This window comes from Xyrauchen texanus, chromosome 1 (genome assembly GCF_025860055.1).
Source record: "Xyrauchen texanus isolate HMW12.3.18 chromosome 1, RBS_HiC_50CHRs, whole genome shotgun sequence".
Taxonomy (NCBI): Eukaryota; Metazoa; Chordata; class Actinopteri; order Cypriniformes; family Catostomidae; genus Xyrauchen; species Xyrauchen texanus.
Window position 1 is genome coordinate 26,939,338 of NC_068276.1, and position 24,869 is coordinate 26,964,206.

The following is a 24,869-nucleotide window of genomic DNA, read 5'->3' on the forward strand; positions in this document are numbered from 1 at the left end:
GGCTTGAGAGGGGGAGGAGTCCTGAAAGACTCGAGGGACGGAGCCATGAAAGACTCGAGAGACGAAGCCCTGAGAGGCTTGAGAGGGGGAGGAGTCCTGAAAGACTCGAGGGACGGAGCCCTGAGAGGCTCGAGAGGAGGAGGAGCCCTGAGAGACTCGAGAGACGAAGCCCTGAGAGGCTTAAGGGGTGGAGCCATGAAAGACTCGAGGGACGGGGCCCTGAGAGGCTCGAGGGGGGGAGGAGCCCTGAAAGACTCGAGAGGAGAAGCCCTGAGAGGCTTGAGAGGGGGTGGAGCCCTGAGAGACTCGAGAGACGAAGCCCTGAGAGGCTTGAGGGGTGGAGCCATGAGAGGCTCGAGGGACGGAGCCCTGAGAGGCTCGAGGGGAGGAGGAGCCCTGAAAGACTCGAGAGGAGAAGCCCTGGGAGGCTTGAGAGGGGGAGGAGCCCTGAGAGACTTGAGAGACGAAGCCCTGAGAGGCTTGGGGGGAGGAGGAGCCCTGAAAGACTCGAGAGGAGAAGCCCTGAGAGGCTTGGAAGGAGGGGGAGCCCTGAAAGACTCGAGAGGAGGAGCCCTGGGAGGCTTGAGAGGCAGAGCCCGGGGGAGCTCGAGGGGTAGAGTTCTGGGAGGCTCGAGTGGAGGAGCCTTGGGAGGCTCGTGAGGCGGAGGCCGCGAGGGCTCTGAGGGGCGAGCAGAGGCTGGCAGAGCCGTGGAAGACCCGGAGAGCGGAGCAGAGGCTGGCAGAGTCGTGGAAGACTCTGAGGGCGGAGCAGAGCCGTGGAAGTGTCTGAGGGCGGAGCGGAGCTCGGCAGAGCCGTGGAAGAGTCTGAGGGCGGAGCAGAGCCCGGCAGAGCCGTGGAAGACTCTGAGGGCGGAGCAGAGCCCGGCAGAGCCGTGGAAGACTCTGAGGGCGGAGCAGAGCCCGGCAGAGCTGTGGAAGACTCTGAGGGCGGAGCAGAGGTCGGTAGAGCCGTGGAAGACTCTGTGGGCGGAGCAGAGCCCGGCAGAGCCGTGGAAGACTCTGAGGGAACCTCTGCGGTCTTGAGCACAAGACGAGACCTGGGAGAAGGGGCCCTCCTCCCTCTCTTACGTCCTCGGCCAACAGGGGACGTGGCCATGGGGGTGGTCAAGGCCACAAGCGCTGGCTCCGGGGCAGTCGAGGCCACAGGCGCCGGCTCGCTGACCGTGGCAGGCATGGGCGTTGACTCGCTGGCCATGCCAGGCTTCGAGACTGGGGCTGTGTCAGGTTTCGGGACTGGGGCCGAGTCAGGCTTCGGGACTGGGGCCGTGTCAGGCTTCGGGACTGGGGCCGTGACAGGCTTCGGGACTGGGGCTGTGACAGGCCTCCCCTGGCGCAAAACCAAGAGTCGGGCCGCTGGCTCCATAATGTCAAGGACGGGGTTATGAGTTACACAACCACTGCCTTGCACGAAAAACCCTTGGTTAGCGTCCGAAGAGCCATAAAACCTCTCCGGGGATGGAATGCATACGGCGCTCGCGGATGCCTGGAGAGCATCTACGGGCTCAGGGGCAGACACAGGTGAAACAGGGTGAAATATTTCAGACACAGTACATACCTGTTGCCCCTGGGCCGCGAGCGCTTGGTCATGTCTCCAAATCGTAGCTCCTCGCGCCGAATGCGACATGCACATCCGCTGTAGTGAGCTGCGTGAATCCTCCGCGTGATGCATTGTGACTGTCTTCGGTGAGGTTGGTTATTCTGTAACCCGCACACACACACACACAAGACGAGACAGTCACAATGTCGATGGGAAACTACTTTTATTCCAACAAGTGAGGCAGGCAAAAGTACAAACAAGGGCAAAACCAAATGAGAGTGTCGAGGGAAGCGTAGGGTCAAAAGCCGGGGAATCAAAGTAGAGCAAAGGGGCAAATCTGGGAGAGAGTGGTCAACGAGAGCGGGAGGTCGAAGCCGGGAAACAGGATCAGAATAAAGAGCTATACTAAACACGGGAGCTAGGGGAATACTAGAGCTGGCAAGCTAAGGGGTAACAATCACAAGGTAGTTCGGAACTAGACGGGACTAGCGGGGGGGGGGGCAAAGACACGGGAAACTAAATACAATAACCAACAGGCGTGAGACGAAAGGGTTGTGATATATATAGGGGCAAGTGCAGGTGTAAACAATGATGGGTGATCAGACGAGTACAGGTGAAATTAATGTGGTGACTGAGAGCGGGCATGCGAGCCCGAGGAGGGAGACCTGCTAACGAGCATGAGAGCTCGAGGGAGCAGAACGAGCGTGGAAGCTCGAGGGAGCAAAACGAGCATGCGAGCTCGAGGGAGCAAAACGAGCGTGCGAGCTCGAGGGATTTTATTGAAAAACTTTGTTTTTGAAAATAGTAAATTATTAGTTTTTTAGTATGGCTCTTTCGAAAAAATGCATCAACCAAAAATGTATAAATTGGCTCCTTAGTGAAAAAAGGTTCCCGACCCCTGAGCTAGACTGTAAGGTGCGTGAGAAATGCCCAGCCACATCTATGGCAAGTGCTACAGGAAGTATCTGGACAGCTAGAATGCCAAGAATCTGCAAAGCTGTCATTGCTGCATGTGGAGGATTTTTTTTTCAAAGAGAAATCTTTGAAGTAGTTTAAGAAGTACTGAGATTTTTTTTACTATACATTTTTTTTTTTCAAATTGTAATAGAAATTTTTCATGTTATTAATGTCCTGACTATACATTGTGTTTGTCACGTAATTCCTGTGTTTTTGTTCATGTCTTTTATTTTGAAAAATAAGTTCCTTGTTCCTGCTATGTTTTATGTGTTTTGTTGTCATTGATTCCTTGTCATTACTGTCATGTGACCCTCTTGTCCCACTATGTTTATTAGTCCTGTCTCTTCATTGGTCTATTTTTAATAGTTATTGGTCTATAATTGGTCTTGTTATCAGTTCTGTTTTATCATTGGTTCTTGTTTCATTGCCTTGTTTTCATGTTCATTAGTTTAGTCTTGTCATTGGTTGTCTCTGTCTTGTAGTCCCCCATGTTCATGTATTTAAGCCCTCATGTTTGCCATTGGATAGCTGGATTGTGACTGGAGCGCTGATGGTAGGAAGTAGCGTAGACTCCCGAAGCTATCCGGAAATGGAGGATGAAATGGTGGATGCGGATAAAGAAGGAAATGCATGTAATGAATGAATGAATGGAACCGACAGTGAAAAGGGTAATCATCTGGCAAGAAGGAGGAAAGAGGAATTTAATGTATTGATGAAGTTTATTACAGAGTCTGTAAATATCATCAACCCTTTGAAATTAACAAAAGCACTGAAAGAAATAATAGGGACGATTGAAAGTGTTAAGACCATAAGGGATGGTAAAAACAGCCTCTCAATGGTATTAAACTTTGATGAGAATAAGTTACCTGAGAGGGTATACGTAGGATTTGTGAGCTATATGGTTAGAACATATGTTACACCAGCATTAAGGTATTATATTCGGACATGTAGCAGCTGTGTGCAGAGGCAAACAGAGATGTGCGAGATGTGGAGGTGAGCATGAATATGGTAAATGTGAGCAAGGTACAAACCCTAAGTGCTGTAATTGCGGAGGTGATCACAGGATCACATATGGAGGTTGTTTGAGGAAAAATGCAGTAAAAATTCGAAATGTCAGAGTAGAAGAAGGAATATCATACGCTGAAGCTCTCAAGAAGGTAAAATGGACAACCAAAGTAATAGAAGCTAAGGCAACAATTGCACAACAAAAAGTTAAGTTGCAAGAACAAAATAAAGAGAAAGAAGTGATTGTAGATAAAGTTGAATTCATAGCATTCATGGCAGAAGTGGTAAATTGTTCTGCCCAAACCGAAAGTTGGACAGAAAGAATTAAAATCATTATCAGAGCTGCTGAAAAGTACTTGGAATTAGAGGATGTTAATGTAGATATCGTCACCTTCCTAAAATAATTGCCTAAGTCATTTTTTCACTTTTCTCAGAAAACACAAAACACTGAACCAATAATTGAATATATGATATTTATTGATAATGTCACTCAAAAAGGTAGAATTGCGTGATCTGTTCAACTGAGGATGTGGGCGATTTTACCAAAGGTGGCCAGCATCATGAGGAGATGACTTATGCAAAAAAATCATTTTTGTCAAAAAATGACTTAGGCAATTATTTTAGGAAGGTGACGATATGATAAACGAAAGGGTTAAGATGCAAACAGTGTGCGGTGTGGTGGTTCATAATGGTGATTACAATCTTGCAATGGAACGCAAGAAGTTTAATTGCAAAAGGGCAATAATTCAAGAAATTCATAACTAAGAAAATGATCCTGACATTATTTGTGTGCAAGAAACATGGCTAAAACCACAATTAAATGTTTTAATGCATGGATACAATACAATTAGAAGAAATATACATAAAGGAGATGGTGGTGGTGTAGCAACATTTATTAAACAAGGTATTGGGTATAGAATAGTTGAGGTAAATGGGAACAAGAGGTAGTGATGGTGGAAATTTGGGAAGGATCACGGAGTATTACAATAATAAATTTTTATTATCCGAGTTGACAGGTTAAGTAAGGATACATTAGAAAATATTGGAGGGAATGGAAATTATAAAGTAGTGTGTTGTGGTGACTTTAATGCATACAATACATTATGGGGTAGTAGAATAACAGATCATAACGGACAGATAATAGAAGACATGCTAGAATGGAGCGGGTTAGTATGCATTAATGATGGAAGCTATACAAGAATTTCTTTGGCACAAGGAAAATATTCAATGTTAGACTTGACACTTGTTTCTGAAAATTTTGCAGGAAAATGTGATTGGAAAGTTTTAAATCAAAGTACAATAGGTAGTGATCGGTGTGGACATAGCTCAAACAGTGGTGGAAAGATTACCAAGGTGGAAATTTAAAACAGCTGACTGGGGTAAATATAAGAATTATGTCAAAATAAAATGGCAGAAATTAGTAATTCTATAGTGGATGTAGAAGCTTTTAATTATAAGGTAAGTGAAGTTCTTCAGAGTACAGCTGAAGAAGTAATTGGTAAGAAGAGGACAGGAAGCAGGAGAAAAGCTGTCCCATGGTGGAATGAGGAATGTAATGAGGCAATTAAAAAAAGAAATAAAGCACTTAAGAGAGTAAGAAGCTCATTCAATTATAATGATTTTATTAATTATAAAAGAGCATAGGCTATAGTGAGAAGAGTAATACGGACATCTAAGTAAAGATATTGGAGGGAATTTTGTAATAATATTGGAGAATAAATGTAAATTAATGAAGTATGGAGTATAATAAGAAAGATGGGAGGGAAACAAAGAAACAGTAACCTTCCTGTCTTAGTATATAACAATAGATCAGTAATATCAGACAGTGAAAAAGCAGAGATGTTAGCAGAAACATTTGCTAATGTGCATAGTAATTCAAATATAACTGAAGAAATGAGGAGCTTTAGGGATCTGAGCTTGAGTAAGGACCCTCAAATTCTGGAGGAAAAAGGACCATCAGGATGTACATTATATTTAGACTTTACCCTGTTTGAACTGAAGAAAGCTCTTTCTGGGGTAAAACAAACTTCTCCAGGTAGAGATGACATCTGTTGAGATGATAAAACACCTATCAGAAACATCTCTAAATATTATTTTGAGTCTTTTTAATAAGGTGTGGGAATCAGGGAAATTACCAGATGACTGGAAGCATGGGATCATAGTGCCAATAGCAAAGCCATGGAAGGATCATTCGCAGCCCACTAACTACAGGCCCATAGCATTAACGTCAAATTTATGCAAACTAATGGAGCGTATGGTCATAAACAGATTAATTGATATATGTTATTGAAAAGAAAAACCTTTTCTCTGCATTCCAAAGTGGTTTCAGAAAAGGGAGAAGCACAATGGATTCTCTTTTATGCCTGGAAGCTGAAATTAGAAACGCCCAAGTAAACAAGGAAGTGTTAGTAGGATTATGTTTTGACGTTGAAAAAGCTTACGATATGATGTGGAAAGAGGGACTTTTAATAAAACTGGATAGAATGGAAGTAAATGGTAAAATGTATAACTGGATTATGAATTTTTAGTTTAAAAGAACAATACAAGTGAGAGTGGGTTCTGCTTTTTCTCAGGTAGAGACACCACAAGGAAGAGTTTGCAGTCCAATTCTGTTCAACATAATGATCAGTAACGTTTTTTCACAGATAGATTCAGGGATAGGGAGATCTTTATATGCAGATGTTGTAAGAAAGGTAGAGAATTGGGCTTTTGAATGGGGTTTTCGTTTTTCAGTGGCAGAAACTCAGAAAGTGATCTGTTTTACAAAAAGAAAAATGAACCCAACAATAAATATTAATATGTATGGACAACAATTGGAGAAAACGTCAGTAGTTAGATTCCTGGGAATGTGGATGGATTCAAAATTTAATTTTAAAGTGCATATTCAGAAAATTATAGACAAATGTAAAAAAGCAAGGTGTTTGGCAGGAATTGAATGGGGAGCATGAATATAAACAGTCATTCGGATAGTCATCCAGTTAAGAAAGTCTTGAAAGATTGCTGGGAATACGAGTATAAAAAATCAACAAGCTTTGGATTGACAGCCAATAAGGAGGCACAAAACATAGGAATAAGTGATATCAACATTGCCCCTTCGGTGGCTATGTCAGCAATACCTCCTTGGCTTTTCCCTATGCATCTAGTGGACATACAGTTGTAACAAGGAAAGAAATGGGTTGGAAAGTTTAACAGAACAACAATACATGGATCAAATATATTATAATGCAGTGCAAATTTATACAGATGGATCAAAGGATCCAGATTCTGGATTTACAGCAGCAGCAGCTTACATACCTCTTTTTAAAGTTAAAATTTCAAAGAGAATCTCTGAACATATTTCTGTATTTACTTCAGAATTAATATCAATATTCCTAGCACTTCAATGGCTAGAAGAAATACAACCTACAAGGTCAGTGATATGCACAGATTCACTTTCAGCTATCAATAGCTTGTCAAGTGGACTATCGGTAGCAAGACAAGATTTGATATATGAAGTGATGCAGAGTCTATTTAGAATAAGACAATCTTGACTTATTGTAAACTTTTTGTGGGTTCCATCACATGTGGGTGTAAAAGGAAATGAGGAGGCAGATCATCTAGCTAAACAGGCTTTGAAACCTTCACAAACTTACATAAAAGTGTCATTAAGTAAAACAGAAGTTAAAGGATTTAAAGCGAGTGAAATAAGAAAGATATGGCAGAAAGAGTGGAACAGTGGAATTAAAGGTAGACACTTGCATCACATTCAAGAAATAGTTGGTCTAGAAAGAAGAAAATTTGGAAACAGCAAAGAGGATGTTCTCAATTCTAGAATGCGTATTGGACATTGTGCATTAAATAAGTGTTTGTACAGAATAGGGAAAAATGAGAATGGTAAATGTGATAAATGTGGTCAAGAAGAATCAGTAGAACATGTAATTATAAAATGTGATGAAAGAGCAAGATTCCATCTATCTCGAACTTTAAGATCTCTGGGAGTAAATTATGTCACTTCAGGTTTTGTTTGGAAATGACCCAAAGTAATCAAGAATATATCAAGAATTATTTAATTTCTTAAAAGATACAAGATTGATCGATAGAATATAAGATAATATTATTTTTCTTTTTTTTTTTTAACTTTCCAACCATTTAGCACTCCACACCCCAATCTAGTAGGTGGCGGGAATGCACCATTTAAGTTGGATTGCCAACCGCCATAAAACAACAGAAGAAGAATAAGAACTGTCATTTGTAAAGTGTTATTGTAAGGTTATGTGTCAAGTCATTTGTGTGTTTTGGAGTTCACTCATGTAAATACTGCACTTAGGTTCTCACACTTCGTCTGCTCTTGTGTCTTCAGCCTGACTCCACCTTACAGTGATCAGCTGAATGCCTCTTTGGTGAATAAAAGTACCAATTTCTTCCCATAAGAGCAAAATCTGTACATTATTCCAAACTTTTGGCTGGCAGTGTATATGGAGGAGAGCTCTGGATGTTGGTCTCCATTTCCATGAGATCCACACCTTTTAATTCCATTCTTGGAATAATCATAGACATGGGAAAAATTGACAAATCCTGATAACGTTGATTATTTCAGACAGTTATTTTATTCTGTATAATGTGTAAAACTTGGTAGCAAGTGACCTCAGAAAATAGTTAAATACAGCAGTCAAACAAAGAGAATTCATATTACACAAATAGGGAATTCTGTAAACATTAATCTTACAAATTTCTAAGAAATTACAACTGGCTTTTTGATAAAGCTCATATAGATGAAAAGATGTCATTTCTGCCAAGCCAATAGACCCAATGTGAACCTACATAGGTGCCTTTAAAATAAAGGAGCAACTACAGACATATCTAGGCTGAGATCGAATTGAAAACATTAAACATTTAATGCTCATAAGCCTTTAGGGCAGCAGGAGGAATAAACAGTGACAATGACTACTGTATATTAAGAGGGTGATATTTTATTTTTAAAGTGGGGAGAATATTTATTATTCTATACTTTTCTGTGTTGTGTTTCTAAAATGACATATCCAACAGTGATTGTGATGAAGCAAAAAGTTGAATGTCCATATTTATATTTAGGACAAAAATTATTCTACAGAAAATATACCTAGTTCACAATAAAATCTACAAAGCTGCACAGTACACTATGTATGAAAATATATAGCTTTGATTTTTTTTTCTCCCTCCAAAGACAGGATATTAACAAGACAAAAACTAGACCTTATAAGAACATTTGATTTGATTCACCATCTGATTCACCTAATCCACTCTCCTCTGTCTCACTATTGCTGCATCTAAATATCCATACTTCATTACTATATAGAATTGCAAAAACAATATGCCAATGAAATAATAAGTCAGAATCCTCAGTATTCACCAAACCGTAAATATCCACATCCCCGAATGAAGTATATCCAGAATCTATTCATACTACTCGCATGCATTCCTAAAGAACCAACTATTTTACCAGCCGAGAAGTGTATCCTTCATCAATACAGGAGACTGCATAATCTGACAGTACACCCTTTTGGACACAGGGCCTGTCTTATTGTTTTTCTTTGCAGAGAAAGTAGAGTTTCTCCTCACAGTCTTTGTTTTCCCAGAGATCAATTGCAGGGTTTCGGGCTCCACAGCGATAGGGTTCAACAGGACATTTAGACAATGAGGTCACATCTTCCAAAAGCTCCCCAGTCACCCAGAACCACGAACCAGCCAGGAACCGCAAACCTGTCCACACACTGGTTGTGGTATAGTTTTTGGCATAAAGTAAGCTGCGTGGTGTAGTAAGACTAGCAAGATCAGAGTAGTAGGTCCTGCAGAATTTCAGAGCATTCTCCCAGCTCATTTGCCTCGGTACCAGAGTCACACCAGAAATCCATTTATAGCAGTAAAACTGTTTTTGTTGAGAACAGTCATTCTGTTCCCACTGGCCGTTATGCAACTTCACACAGTTATTTGTGTTTTTGTTGTCTGGTTGTCCATTTTTCCACATGTTAATTGTCCCATTATACTGGCTTCCATCAGACCAATTCCATTCATTTCCATATCTGCTCAGGCCAATCCAGCTATCCTCATTACTACTGCCTTTATCAATCAGAAATATGTCATACTCAGTTTGACTGTTGATGGTGGAAAGATCTGCATAATTAGATCTGCAGTATATCTGAGCTTGGTTCCATGGCAATTGCAAAGAAATATAAAAATGTTGTCTGACTAGAGCTGTGGTCAGCTCATTAAGAGCTGTGAGGAACAGAGCAAAGGATATGGTCTTCATCTCTGAACTTGTGATCTGCAGTGCAGGTACTTAAGTCCAAACCAGCCAAGCAGACAAATTCATGCAAAAACTTTTACATGAGTTGGAAAATTCACAAGGACAACACATATGCAAATCTTTTAAGTTCATAAACATTTCCATTTCACGGACAAATGTTTCATCCTGTATCATATACACTGATAATCTAATCTAAATCACATGAAATTACATGGGTCAATTAAACAGGGTGGTCCAAGATAATAACAAATATAAACCCAGGGTGCCATACAAGCTATTTTTTTTTTTGTTTTAATTTTGTTTTTTAATTATCCTAAATTAATGTTTATTGCATTTTGGGGTTCCTTTAATATTTAAATATGTGTATGAGCTGAGATATAATATTTTATTGTGACAGAATCTTAACTAAAATTTCAAAGGGTATATCCCTTTCCTAAAAATATTTTAAATGTCATAAATATCTTTGTACTGTTTTGTTAATCTGTTCGGATTTCATTGGTTTCTACACTTTGTGTTCCAACTACATGTCACAATATTTTAATGAACAGCAGCAAATGACAAATAATGTACATTTTTTATATAGTAGTATTATAGAACCTGCAATGCACATACTTTTTCACACAACAAGCTTCCAAAAAGACTTGAAGCATTCTTCTTTGTACTGTAAACCTGTACACTGAACATTTAAAGGGTCCCTTGATTCACTTTAACAGACACATTGTGTAGTGTTTCAAAAATTATTTAATAGTAATAAATCACAATATTTTCTTGAGATGCACATTTATGTATAGTTGAGTAAGGGGAAAAATGATGTTCCTTATGCAGCCACCAGCTAGACATTTTATACAAATCAAACAGCATATTGCATTACAATTACCATTTATTAGATTGAATTAAGGCACTGAAAATCCTCCCCAAAAGGTCTTATTATGCTATTATGTGTAACAATTGAAAGATGTACCATCTAGCACTCTGGACATCTCTCCTTAAATGATCTCAGATTTTGTGACATGAATTAGTGGTGTCTCTGGGCAGCAAACCTGAGCAGACAAATTCATGCAAATGAGGACAAATAAGAAAATTTGAGAGTTAAAGTTAGATAAATGTCAGTTTCAAGGGATTGTTTATGCTTATTTGTTGTTTAAACCTTGATTATTTGACAGTCTTTTTTTTCTAAAAACTCTGTACATTTTATATCTAAAATGTTAATGGTTATTCAAACGTACAGGCACCTATCATATTAACGTGCTCTCAAAAAGTTGGTGTGCATAGATTGCTTTTTGATTTATTGCAGCTAAGGTTAGTGCAAAATAAATCTGTTAAATGTTACAATAAACAATTGGTTCCACAAGTTCATAAACATAAAATCTCAGTTAGCAATGACAAATGCTAAAGGACCAGAATGCATATATGCTGTCAAGACTTTGTAATTGTAGTTTATTTAATTTAATCTTTGGTCTGACAGGCACTTGACACCAAAGCTGTCTTGCAATGTAAATAAACATCTGACAAAAGCTCAACAATTAACAGCATGGATATTAGCAATACAAGTTTTTTTTTTTTTAAGAGAATCAGAAAATCCGTATTCATATGCCTACTGTATATGAGTTCACATAACAAAGTAAGGGTTTTGTTACCCCAGTAAATGTGTAAAGGCCACATCTGAAAAGGATGGATGTGTGTGTGTGTGTGTGTGTGTGTGTGTGTGTGTGTGTGTGTGTGTGTGTGTGTGTGTGTGTGTGTGTGTGTGTGTGAGCGTGTATTTATCACTTTGTGGGGACCAAATGTCCCCATAAGGATAGTAAAACCCGAAATTTTTGACCTTGTGGGGACATTTTGTCGGTCCCCATGAGGAAAACAGCTTATAAATCATACTAAATTATGTTTTTTGAAAATGTAAAAATGCAGAAAGTTTTCTGTGAGGGTTAGGTTTAGGGGTAGGGTTAGGTTTAGGGGATAGAATATAAAGTTTGTACAGTATAAAAACCATTATGTCTATGGAAAGTCCCCATAAAACATGGAAACACAACATGTGTGTGTGTGTGTGTGTGTGTGTGTGTGTGTGTGTGTGTGTGTGTGTGTGTGTGTGTGTGTGTGTGTGTCACACTGAAGGTCAGCTTTCTCAATAGAAAAATAGCATCCAAGAGGGGTTATTTCTCCCTATATCACGTTAGCCGGTGCACAAGAGTTGTTCACTATAGAAACCGCAATGTCCACCGCCATTTTAAACAGCACCCATTGTGTTATTATTCAGTCTGTTGTGTCTCTCAGCTCTGATGAGCCGTAATGCTGAAGTTGTTCATTTAAAGCCATTTAAAGCTATTTCCTATTTAAAAAGCATTGTCTTACTCTTAATTAATTTTTATTTATTTATTAAAAGAAAAACAGCAACCCCTACTTCCCGCAGCCAGGGCCTGTCTTATTGTTTTTCTTTGCAGAGAAAGTAGAGTTTCTCCTCACAGTCTTTGTTTTCCCAGAGATCAATTGCAGGGTTTCGGGCTCCACAGCGATAGGGTTCAACAGGACATTTAGACAATGAGGTCACATCTTCCAAAAGCTCCCCAGTCACCCAGAACCACGAACCAGCCAGGAACCGCAAACCTGTCCACACACTGGTTGTGGTATAGTTTTTGGCATAAAGTAAGCTGTGTGGTGTAGTAAGACTAGAAAGATCATACTTGGTACTTAAGTCCAAACCAGCCAAGCAGACAAATTCATGCAAAAACTTTTACATGAGTTGGAAAATTCACAAGGACAACACATATGCAAATCTTTTAAGTTCATAAACATTTCCATTTCACGGACAAATGTTTCATCCTGTATCATATACACTGATAATCTAATCTAAATCACATGAAATTACATGGGTCAATTAAACAGGGTGGTCCAAGATAATAACAAATATAAACCCAGGGTGCCATACAAGCTATTTTTTTTTTTGTTTTAATTTTGTTTTTTAATTATCCTAAATTAATGTTTATTGCATTTTGGGGTTCCTTTAATATTTAAATATGTGTATGAGCTGAGATATAATATTTTATTGTGACAGAATCTTAACTAAAATTTCAAAGGGTATATCCCTTTCCTAAAAATATTTTAAATGTCATAAATATCTTTGTACTGTTTTGTTAATCTGTTCGGATTTCATTGGTTTCTACACTTTGTGTTCCAACTACATGTCACAATATTTTAATGAACAGCAGCAAATGACAAATAATGTACATTTTTTATATAGTAGTATTATAGAACCTGCAATGCACATACTTTTTCACACAACAAGCTTCCAAAAAGACTTGAAGCATTCTTCTTTGTACTGTAAACCTGTACACTGAACATTTAAAGGGTCCCTTGATTCACTTTAACAGACACATTGTGTAGTGTTTCAAAAATTATTTAATAGTAATAAATCACAATATTTTCTTGAGATGCACATTTATGTATAGTTGAGTAAGGGGGAAAAATGATGTTCCTTATGCAGCCACCAGCTAGACATTTTATACAAATCAAACAGCATATTGCATTACAATTACCATTTATTAGATTGAATTAAGGCACTGAAAATCCTCCCCAAAAAGGTCTTATTATGCTATTATGTGTAACAATTGAAAGATGTACCATCTAGCACTCTGGACATCTCTCCTTAAATGATCTCAGATTTTGTGACATGAATTAGTGGTGTCTCTGGGCAGCAAACCTGAGCAGACAAATTCATGCAAATGAGGACAAATAAGAAAATTTGAGAGTTAAAGTTAGATAAATGTCAGTTTCAAGTGATTGTTTATGCTTATTTGTTGTTTAAACCTTGATTATTTGACAGTCTTTTTTTTCTAAAAACTCTGTACATTTTATATCTAAAATGTTAATGGTTATTCAAACTTACAGGCACCTATCATATTAACGTGCTCTCGTAGAAAAGACGAGAGCAAAACCAATGATGTTCATCTTCGAGCTTGTAATCTGCTCAACGGGTGCCTCTAAAACACCCAGGCAGACAAATCATGCAAAAATATTAAACAATCCGGAAAAAGCTCATTAGGACAATACATATGGAAACTTTTCCAAATTTGAGAGGGAAAAATCACACAAATGTTTGTCCCACAGCCATTTCTAGATTTTTTTAAAAGATTAAATCAGCTGGAAAGCAAAGACACTAGGGGTGATTATTTATGTTACTTTATGTTCATTGAATATACACAGAACCTGATTTGTAGGCTTTTTCACAAGTAAATTGCTGGTCACTAAAGTTACAAATTAGCTACCACAATACTGTATGTGCACCTCAAAGTCAATTTCATTAATCACTGTTTTTATGAACATACCCTTCCCACTGCTTCTAGTTGGAACTGAAAGTGAATTCAGTTGCCACTCAAGGCAACACATGTATGAACATGATACTATCATTTAAATTCCGAAAACAATGCACAATTATGATGAAAAATTCAAATGAAGATGAAAATGAAGATAAAAATAATAACAACAAACACTTAGTGTTGAAAGACAGACATTGTTTGCCTAACGTAACACATACCCTTAAAACACACACACCCACCTACCTTTCCGCACCCACAAGTATAAAGCTGTTCACTGTGGAAACACATTAAGGCATGAACTTCTATAAATCTGTTTGGAAACGATGTGTATTGAATTGTGTTGTGAAAAGCGCTATACAAACAAAAATCCTATGTAAATAGTTTATAATTTGCTTTTAAAGTAAAAAACTAAACAAAAAAGGTGTACAAAGGAATGTGAAGATAGGTTTTACTCTGCAATTTAACTCCAATTATACTAGAAGGCTAAAGTCCAACTTTTTCGAAAATGTTCTTCTTCTGCTTTCTATTTGGACAAAAGCAGTAAAAATTATATTTTATGCTTTGCATAAAACGTCTATGTTACGGATGTAAGTGTCAGAGAAGCGACACTAGTGGTCTCTCTCTTGAGCACCGAATATAACTCTGATCTATGAAAAAAGTCCACTGAGAAGTTGGCAGCTAGTATTTGCATACTCCGCCCCCGGACATACAGGTATAAAGGCGAGGAAATACTAGAGTTCATTCAGGATTTTTCTGAGGAGCCGGAAATGGTCCGGCCACTACAGCGGCTCGGCTCAGCGATGTGGCCGGGAAGACACAACGTCTCGTTCCCTCCATCAGAGAACGGAGGTTGCATCCTTAACCTAGACATTCCCCGTCTGTCGCTCTCTTCAACGTTGTGTCGGAGAAGCGACACTAGGGGTCCAATTTAAATCACACCATGCGTTGAGCCGTGTACGTGTTCTGCTGACACAGGATCGGGCAGGTGACTTACGTGCCAAGACGACCAGCTGTGTCAGACTGCACGTACCCTTCCCCAATGCCCCAAAAAAGTCATCAGAGTCTTTCTGGTTACCCTAGACAGGGGAACAAGGCGACGCTTGCCAACCTGGGAACGGCCAAGCCTGGCTGGGCCTCTTTTCTCTCTATGTTTCTCGCATAGAGCGTTTCCTTTCTGCTGTCCCCCAAAGCATACAAAGAGCTGCTCAGAATGTCTAAAGCTCTGCATGCAGTCCAGATAGGTACACCAAGCACGTACCGGACACAGAAATGAAGGGGCTGGGTCTGTCTCCTCCTGGGGTTCACTACCTGGTCTCTAAAGGGCGTGGTAGGAACCTTGGGCACGTAGCCCGGTCGCGGTCTTAGGATCACATGTGTTTCTGCCGGACCGAACTCCAGGCAAGTGTCGCTGACAGAGAATGCAGGTCCCCGACCCTCTTGATGGAAGCGAGTGTGATCAGCAGGGCAGTTTTAAGAGAGAGGGCCCTGAGTCCAACTGATTCTAGCGGCTCGAAGGGAGGTCTCTGGAGGCCCGAGAGGTCCCAGGAGGGGAACAGGCTTGGCTGGGAGGGATTTATCCTCCGGGCGCCTCTTAGGAACCTGATCTAGCTACACTCGACGGCGGAGCGCACCACGGATACACGGCAATTCCCCAGGTGGATAGGGTGGTTGTGCTCCACCTATGCTCCGGAAACACTACCACCTGGTGGGGCCGCCCTGTACTCCCCTCCAGGCCCTGTAGGACAACATCCTCGCTGACAGCGAATGCCTACAGCGCCACTGGACGCGCCGCTTCCGCCCTGCACGCCATGGCCCTCCTGCAAGTCCACCAGGCCAAGGCGCTCAGAAACATGCACGGGGGTGGCCCTGCCTGGTGGCCCTCCCCTTCAGATATCAGGTAGTGAACCTGCAAGCGCTGCCCCGGGAGGAGGCAGACCCAGCCCTTTCGTTGCTGTGTCCAGTATGTGCTTTGCGTATCTATTTGGACCACATGCAGAGCTCTGCTTCGGGGGTCAGCAGAAAGGGAATGCTGAAACAGAGGCTCGCCCACTGGTTTGTCGACGCCATTTCATTGGCTTATCACATGAAGGCCGTGCCCCCCCCCTTGCGGGATCGAGCGCACTCAACCAGAAGTGTTGCGTCCTCGTGGGCACTGGCCAGGGGCACCTCCCTAGCAGACATCTGTAGAGCAGCAGGGTGGGCAACACCTAATACCGAGATTTCAAAATCTCCGGTTTGATTCGGTATCATATCGTGTTCTCTCAGGTCCGAGCCCGTAGAACTCGGTAACACGCTGACGAACTGGCCAGGTGAATCGCTTGCGCCTACCGCTCTTTCCCGCAGCCGAGGTAAAATAGTGCGCCTTTTTTCCCAGGAGATTCCATCTCTCGGATCCCTGGTTGATTCCTCCCTAGTCCTCATGGGTCCGCAGTTCAGCGGAGGAACTCGCCGACCCAATCCACTACGGGTACTTAATCTACCCTGTACTGGAATAGGTGTTCCACAGGTTAAAGCCTCCTACGCGGACTGCACCTGTGTGTAATCTCCGCGGTACTGTCCCCTCACGAGTGGACTCCCGTGTATCCCATTAGGCAGTTCCAGCTGCCTCGGTCGCCATGCTGTAGCCACCCTCTACGAGGCTGGATCTAGCACCAAGCCAACTTTCCCACATAGGACCTAAGCGGCCATGTGATGTATTCGCCACCTTTACCTCACCTGCAGGGTAGGTGTGGTCTTCTCAGGGTCTTCTCCCCCTGAAAGAATAGGAAACTGGGTAAGACCCCCTTCCCTTAATGCATGTAAGGGCCCCGGCCGCGATTGCTCTATGCGAGAAACATAGAGAGAAAAGAGGCCCAGCCAGTCTTGGCCCGTTCCCAGGTTGGCAAGCATCACCTTGTTCCCCTCACTAGTGTAACCAGAAGGATTCTGATGACTTTAATGGGATATTGGGGAAGGGTACGTGGAGCCTGATACAGCTGGTCGCGTTTGCATGTAAGAATACATGCCCGCTTCTGTATCAGCAGTTCACGTACACGGCCCAGCGCATGACATGATTAAAGTGGACCTCTAGTGTCGCTTCTCCGACACAACGTTGAGAGAGCGACAGAAGGGGAACGTCTAGGTTACGTATGTAACCTCCGCTCCCCGCCATGTCTCTGAGCCGAGCCACTGTTGTGGCCGGACCATTTCTGGCTCCTCAGAAAAATCCTGAATGAACTCCTGTATTTGCCCGCTTAAATACCTGTATGTCCGGGGGCGGGGTATGCAAATACTGTCTGCCAACTTCTCATTGGCCTTTTCATAAGTCAGAGGCATATTTCGGCACACAAGAGAGACCCCTAGTGTCGCTTCTCTGACATGTCTCGTTCCCTCCATCGGGGAACGTAGGTTACATACGTAACCTAGACGTTTTCTGCAGAGTTCTGCATGTGCAGATTCCTCCTGGGTTACCGGTCTCTTACTTTGTTCTGGCCTCTTCTCTCCTCTGGAATGCATGAAGTTGCTCTCTTGACTCTAACTGGCAAAATTTGGTTCAGAATGAAACAATGATTGAATGTTCATTTTATTTTTTTTATTAAAATGTTTAATGGATGCCCTTTCCTTGTTTTTATCGTATGCAGTATTTTTATTGATATTTAACAAACCAGAATTCCCTTTTAGTCTTTTTCAGTCAGAGTGTACTGATACGCAATAACAATATTATGCACTATACTAAAATAAATTTACTAAAATAGTTCATTTAAAGCCATTTAAAGCCATTACTTAGCTTTAGTAGTGTAGTGTAGCAGATTCACTTCACATCACCAACTGGCTCATATTACACACAAAAATTTACTTTTGCCACCACCTGCTGGCTAACTTATGTAATGTAAAAAAAAAAAAAAAAGACAAACCATAGCTCTTGATCTGCACTGCTCTTACAAGTTTAGTTTATAATAGCACGAACACAAGCGGAGTGATACACACACAGTGAAGCTTCGGAGTGCTGATGGTGTGAGACCATCAGTGCTCATGGAACGTCTCTCGTCCAATCAGATTCAAGGACATAACTGTTGTGAGTATATATATATATATAACTTCTAACAAGAGATTATGGGAGAAATATATATATATATATATATATATATACTGGTGGCCAAAAATTTGGAAGAAGGCACAAATTTTGCTGTCCTTAGCTGACATCTTCATTGAATTCTACCTGCTCAAAACCAGTTTCATGTACAACAGTAAAGAGAAGACTCAGGGGTGCAGGCCTTATGGGAACAATTGCAAAGAAAAAGCCACTTTTGAAACAGAAAACAAAAAGAAAAGGTTAGAGTGGGCAAAGAAACAGACATTGGACAACAGATAATTGGAAAATTGTGTATGTGTGTGGGGGGTGGGGGTGCACAAACTTTGACTGTGGATTGCTTGTACACTGCTTGCACGTGCTCATTGCCAACATGGATACGAAAAATTTATATTCTAATAAAGAGCGTAAAAAAGTAATTAAAAAGAGGATTATTATTTTTTATGTATACGTTTATGTACTGCAATATTATTTAAGTTCGGATGTGGTCGAAATCTGTCTCTTCTACAACTAAAATTACTTGTTGATTTGTTTTTAAAATTCAGAGGTCCATTTTTGTGTTTTGTTGTAAAGATATGAAAGATATTCAATAAAACAGTGAATAATATGAAGAATAAAAAACAATAACTTAATGCATTGTTTTAAATTCAGCAATTTATTTAATTAACCATGCTATTTGATCAGCATGTCAGGTGCTTTGCAATAGTCATTGTTAAACATCTTCTGGGACTGGGAGGAATGAAAAGCATGAATTATAACATACTGTATGTATGCATGTCCTGATGATCTATTAGACTCTTCTTGCTACAGTGAACATTGGGAACAAATTGTGAGCATTAATATCAGTGGCCTTTTACAAGACTTTAATCCTTTTGTTAGTGACATTATGCTGTGAATTGCATGCTACAAAGAGTCAATCTTTTTTATTATTTATCAAGGGAAAAAAGGCATATACACTATGTTCCCATCACTGTAGTGATGTACATTTGCCAGTTTTAGTCAGATGTATAATAGTCTGCTGTCCCAAGGCATTGTACAGCCTTTGAAGTACACAAGTATATACAATATAAAAGAAAGAGGCAGTTACCTTTATTATTACCGGTATTAAAGAAATACCGTTTTAGGCGTTTGTGAATAAATTATAGAAATCGTTGATCAAAAATACATCCATTCTGGTCACCAGATTAAAATTACAGAAATAGATCTGAAAAAAAAAATCCAGAAATTTCCTAGATATCTTTTTTTTTTTATTCAAAAAGCTCAAATATGACTTTTTAAAGACACTAAATAATTTACATAGAGTATGCATTTGTTTTTTGATTGTTTTACTGTCAAGTATTTTGACTGCACTTGCAGATTTGCAAAGATATTTGATAATTCTTTGTTGCAAGTTTAATGCTGCTGCTTGTGTTTAGCAAAGCATTAAAATTATACTTTAAAGAAATTAGTAATTGTAGAGAGGGGAAAGCCTTAGTGCCATAGTAATAAGCTAAGGACTGGAACACAGAATGCAAAATCTGAGAGAGAAAAGTTGTCTAAAAAGAAATGTAAATGAAGTTTATAACACAATCTTTCTGGTTGATTATCGCTAAAAGGGAGCACTTCTACAACACAAGGAAAAATATCTGAACTATGTCAACCAGTATCCAGTATAATTCTTCTTTGGCCTAAAATACCACACATTAAAAAACATTATATAACATAACCATGACACATGGAATCAATTAGTGTTAAATGTACAATGTAATAAATAACCAAATAATGATTAAAAACAGATTTGCTGCTCACCAGACTCTGGAGAATGTCAGTATTGCCTTAGATCAAAGAAAAATCTTCAGCTTCTTAGTTTTATCACCATAATGTTTAGAATTAAACCACAGTAAGGCTATTTAGGCTGTCAAAGCTTTACATTTTTCCTAACAAAAGTCTGAAACTGGGTTTAATACTAGTGTAGAAAATTGTAAGCCTGCTTCGGATAAGACACGTATACTGGCTGGGAGGACCAGCCATTCCCATGATGCCATGTAGTACCACTCAGGCATCTATACCCGTGCTGACAAGCAGCTCATAGGCAGGGTCATGACCTCTGTGGCAAAGGACCACATATGCACACAGCAGCCCAAGCATCTGCGCAGAGAAACAAAGATGATAGTCAAGACAATCACATTAAGAAAGATTCTGAGAATGTGCTTCAGATACACTTTATGCATATAAAAGAATAGACAAAATAATGTAAACAATTATTAACAAGCAGTATACAGACATCAAGAAGCAATCTTTTCGAAATGCTGTCATACAAGGTCTGAACTGTGTGTATACTGCACCATTCTTCAAAAAGAAAAGCCTCAGATTTTTGAGGAATAGAGGTGGAAATTAATTGATATCTGTGTACATTCAATGAACATAACATAAATAATCACCCCTAGTATCTTCGCTTTCCTGCTGATTTAAACTTTTAAAAAAATCTAGAAATGACTGTGGGACGTTAATTGATTTCTAGGACCAATGCACCTGCAATTCAGGCACAAACTCTAGAAATCATTTTGCAAACATGATATTTTGAATGCAAAACATTTTATAGGAATACTATACAGTAACTGTCTGGCCACCCTTATGGCAGACAAATAATGCTAACTCTATTCAATGTGACCTCATTGAAACTGTATGATATATTTAATTTGACGTAAAACATTTTCATTTGTTTCCATTATTTTTTTCACTCCCAGTATTTACTGTTCATACAATCATGCACTACATGGCCAAAAGTATTTGGACACATACGGTAAACACCACAACCAAACAAGTGTGTGCTTGTTGACCATTTAATTTAAAAAACTATGGCCATTAATATGAAACTGGTCATCCCTTTGCCACTATAACAGCTTCCACACTTCTGGGTAGGCTTTACATTAGATGACATGGCTGTGGGCATTTGCGCCCATTCAGACACAAGAGCCTCAGTGATGTCAGGCACTGTCGAGTGATGGGGCCTGTTTCACAGCTGATGTTCCAATACATCCCAAAGATGTATAGAACCTTGCTTTATGCACAGGAGCAAAAAATGTATGCTCCATTCAACAACAACAAAAAAAAGTGTGTCTGAGAAGATTGTATTGCTATGTGTTTGGTTTTATTCATTTGTTTAGAATGAGATGCACACATGCCATGTAGAGTTTAATAAATCATTGGGTAATCAATGAAAACAAAATTGTGTTGCATGACATGTGTTTTTACCTGTATGGCAGCAAATGTTAATGCAGCGAGTATGACATACAGCATAATGTCCTTGAGTTTCTTTACTACAAGTACTTCACAACCCTGTAAGAGGACATTAAGATACATCAAATTTGTTATCATATACAGCTGAATGGCATATCTACAGAATGTGCTAGGATATTACCTCTTGGTAGAGGTCTCTGGGTCGTAATAATGCCCCAGTGCAATTGCTGAAGTTGGGCTTGCAGCAGCTTACTGGAACACTGTTGTTTTTTGACTCGGTAAACCACTGAGTGTTCATCCAGTCAGAGTAGTTGTGAATGCCACAACAATGGAGCTAAAAATGAAGAGATTTCAAGGTTTACGAATACGAATACGAATACGAAGAAGAAGAAGAAGAAGAAGAAGAAGAAGAAGAAGAAGAAGAAGAACTATTAAGAAAAAAACTGAGAAAATGAACCTGTCTTTGCACATAGTCGATTGCCCTGCTGGGAGCATCTGTGTTGGGGCCTTTATATTCATCATATACTTTCTGAATAGAGTGATTCACCACAGCCTCCACCTTTAAGAGAAAAATAGATGTGTTTAATGTTTCAACAGTGACACATTGACACAAACTACAAGCTCATTGTCATTTACAGTACAGTATATTCAACCTTGGCTCTGTAAATATAGCCCAGGACCACTACAACTACTTCTGTGGCAAACACAAGCAGCAGCACTGCTGAGAACTGCAGAAAAAACAGATAAGGATAATCAGGAAACGATTTAGACTCAGAATCAAAATTCAGCAGAACTATAGAGAAAGTGGGAGCTGTCAGACTTACCGTAGCCAGGCCACAACGACTTTCTCGAATGGTGGCACAACACCCAATGAAACCAATTACAAAGAGAAGGGTCCCCACAGCAGTTATCACCATGGCAGGGATGAGAGTGTAGATATCCTCAAAGAAATGGTCATAATCATCGTATGTGATGAAGACATACGCCCCAATGTAGCACAGTATACCTGCAGCTGCCTGCGAGGATGCAAAATGGCAATAATATATCCTTCTAAATGAAGATTTTAAAAAAGATGTTACTATCTAGACAAAAAAGACAGTGTCTTATCTTGCCTCGTGATTAGCTACAGAAGATGTATGATGGAACAACAAACATATTATAGCCAACTGAAGGCTACAGTTAAAGCCATCATTACATAATTTATTATCTGTTTGAGATTCGTTAACAAAATGTTTATTTGCTTATCGCTCAGATGTGATAATGTGCCTCGTACAGTATATACAGGACCACATATCTCAACGTGCATGTCGCATCTCACTGGCGCAGTAGCCAATAATGATGCTTTCAAACCGAGTCATAATAGATTTCTGTCTATTATAGTACAAAAATATCGATTATAATACGTAAACAACATCTTATTCACTTCGGCTCGTGCATCCCTGCAGAGCTGTCATAGTGCCCTTGAACCACTGCATCCGAACCACACCAAACCATCATAGACTACCTACCCAAAAAATAAGATTGAGGAAGACTAAAACCGTCTTCGAAGAAATAACACCACATTGTCCCATAGTCACGGCGAGGCTAGATCTTTTTTTTTTCCAGGAGAGATATTCACGGATGCATAACGTGCGATTGTCTAGCTCCGACAGTCAACAGAGCATCCAAATGGACAGCGCCAGTCACGTGTCACACTGACCTCAATATTTCGAACTGCGCCGTTTATTCTCTGATCGTCGGACAATAAACGCGACAGTGTCGTTGCATTCTAGAGCGAACAGATTTAGCCATCATGGAACTCTTTTCACAAGATTCTTCGTCTGTATTCAAATTAATAAAATAGGCCAGTAGCTATCGTCATCGTCATTTTGATTTTGAGTTTTGATGAAACTCACCAAGAAATCATGAAAAATAATGACAAATATATTTTTTTAATTAAACCAAATTTTTATCCAGCAATAAGGACACTCTGTTTCTATGGTCTGATGACGAGTGAACCAAGTGGTATGATTTGAAAGGAAATTGACGTAGAAACACGCAAAACGGGTTGAGATCAAATCATTGGTGACCATTATTAATGTTGGGACCATCCATTTAATAATGGTGGAATAATCCTGTGTCATCTTATGACGTTTGTGTAGAATAAAATGTGTTTAATTCAAGGTTGAAGTACTTTATATTACCTGGCTTATAAGCCTGTATTATTTCATATTTATTGTGACATTGACATGTGATGAAACATTTTGGGAGTTTACTCCCATGTTAATTAATGAATTAACTATCAAACATGTAGGCTGCTAACATGTAATTAAGGTGGCCTTTATTTATGCATGAATCTAAATGACTTCAGTCATAGTTGGCTCTTCATTTGTTGTTGAATAGTCCATGCTTTAACTCATCATTCATTTTGCTGAAGTTTATTAATTCAGGTATTAATACATGATTATTCATGCACCCTCGTTATAATGTTACCAATAAAAGAGATCTCAATTTCAGTTCTTGACTTTAAAAGCAAATTTGAATCTAATATAGGGTATTACATAGTCTTGGTCTATGTTCTAGGGCATAACATTTCAAGGGCATAAGGCAACTGCTCATACTGACATTTATTTTCTCACGGTGTGATTATTCTTATTTTATGTTGATTTACTGGTTGTGGTTGGTTTGTTTTGTGGTTCACACCCATGTCTCTGCAATCTATTAATTCTCTTCTGATGTTATCTGTGTACCAATAAGTTATAATGTATAAATTGTCCTTGATTGTGGTTGGTGTATGGTGACTGAATGAAGACTCGCTCCCCAACTTTAGTTAGAGAACAATATAAATTATTGTATACAGCATGTGTCCTTTATTTAGGTCATTTCAGAATGCAAACATCCCAACCATCTAACATGTTTCAATCAAAGAGGTAAAGAGACCTCATTTTTGATGTAATGTTGTGCTTGAGTTGTGTAAAAGGAGAATCGATGATAATTGTAAGTAATAGTGTAATTACAATGCATAACCTGCCGTTTTGAAAATTTAGAACATTTATAATTTATTTCAGTGCATGCACTGGAGAATTGGATGTTTCAGCACTTGATGCTTTATCAAAATGATTGTAGATGTGTTTAAGATGTTGAAAAACTTATGAGATATGAAATCATATCAAAGGTATTCACCACTCATTGCTTTGGCCATATATCTGCTGTTATGTGTTTGGTGATTGTACAAATTTATAGGCATGTATTAAAGGCATAACAGCACATGCCGAAACATTTCTTTCCTCAAGGTGTGATTATTATGTATTCTCTTGTTGATCACGTTTCAGTTGTAGTTTAGTTTGTGTTGTGTATAGTGTATATTAGGAAAGGCAAGGCAAGTTTATTTATAACACATTTCATACACAATGGCAATTCAAAGCTTTACATATGCATTTTAAAGAAAATACAAGATACATACAAAAATAAAACCAATTAAGAACATGAACAAGTATAAAAAGTAATACA

The 24,869-nt window shown here is 39.6% G+C and overlaps 2 protein-coding genes across 2 annotated transcripts; both read right to left on the bottom strand.

Moving 5' to 3' along the window:
* Positions 1–8,127: 8,127 nt before the first annotated feature.
* On the bottom strand, positions 8,128–9,785 carry LOC127645246 (C-type mannose receptor 2-like). The gene has a single exon (XM_052128805.1). The coding sequence runs from the start codon at positions 9,783–9,785 to the stop codon at positions 9,057–9,059; it is 729 nt and encodes a 242-aa protein (XP_051984765.1). The 3' UTR covers positions 8,128–9,056.
* A 9,027-nt stretch (positions 9,786–18,812) lies between these two features.
* tspan3b (tetraspanin 3b) lies at positions 18,813–23,029 on the bottom strand. Its single transcript, XM_052127983.1, has 7 exons — positions 22,889–23,029; positions 22,205–22,396; positions 22,034–22,108; positions 21,838–21,939; positions 21,562–21,714; positions 21,396–21,479; positions 18,813–20,288 (listed from the first exon to the last, which is right to left on the bottom strand). Exons 1-7 carry the CDS (start codon positions 22,949–22,951, stop codon positions 20,196–20,198), a joined length of 762 nt encoding a protein of 253 aa, XP_051983943.1. The 5' UTR covers positions 22,952–23,029; the 3' UTR covers positions 18,813–20,195.
* Between the last annotated feature and the right edge of the window lie 1,840 nt (positions 23,030–24,869).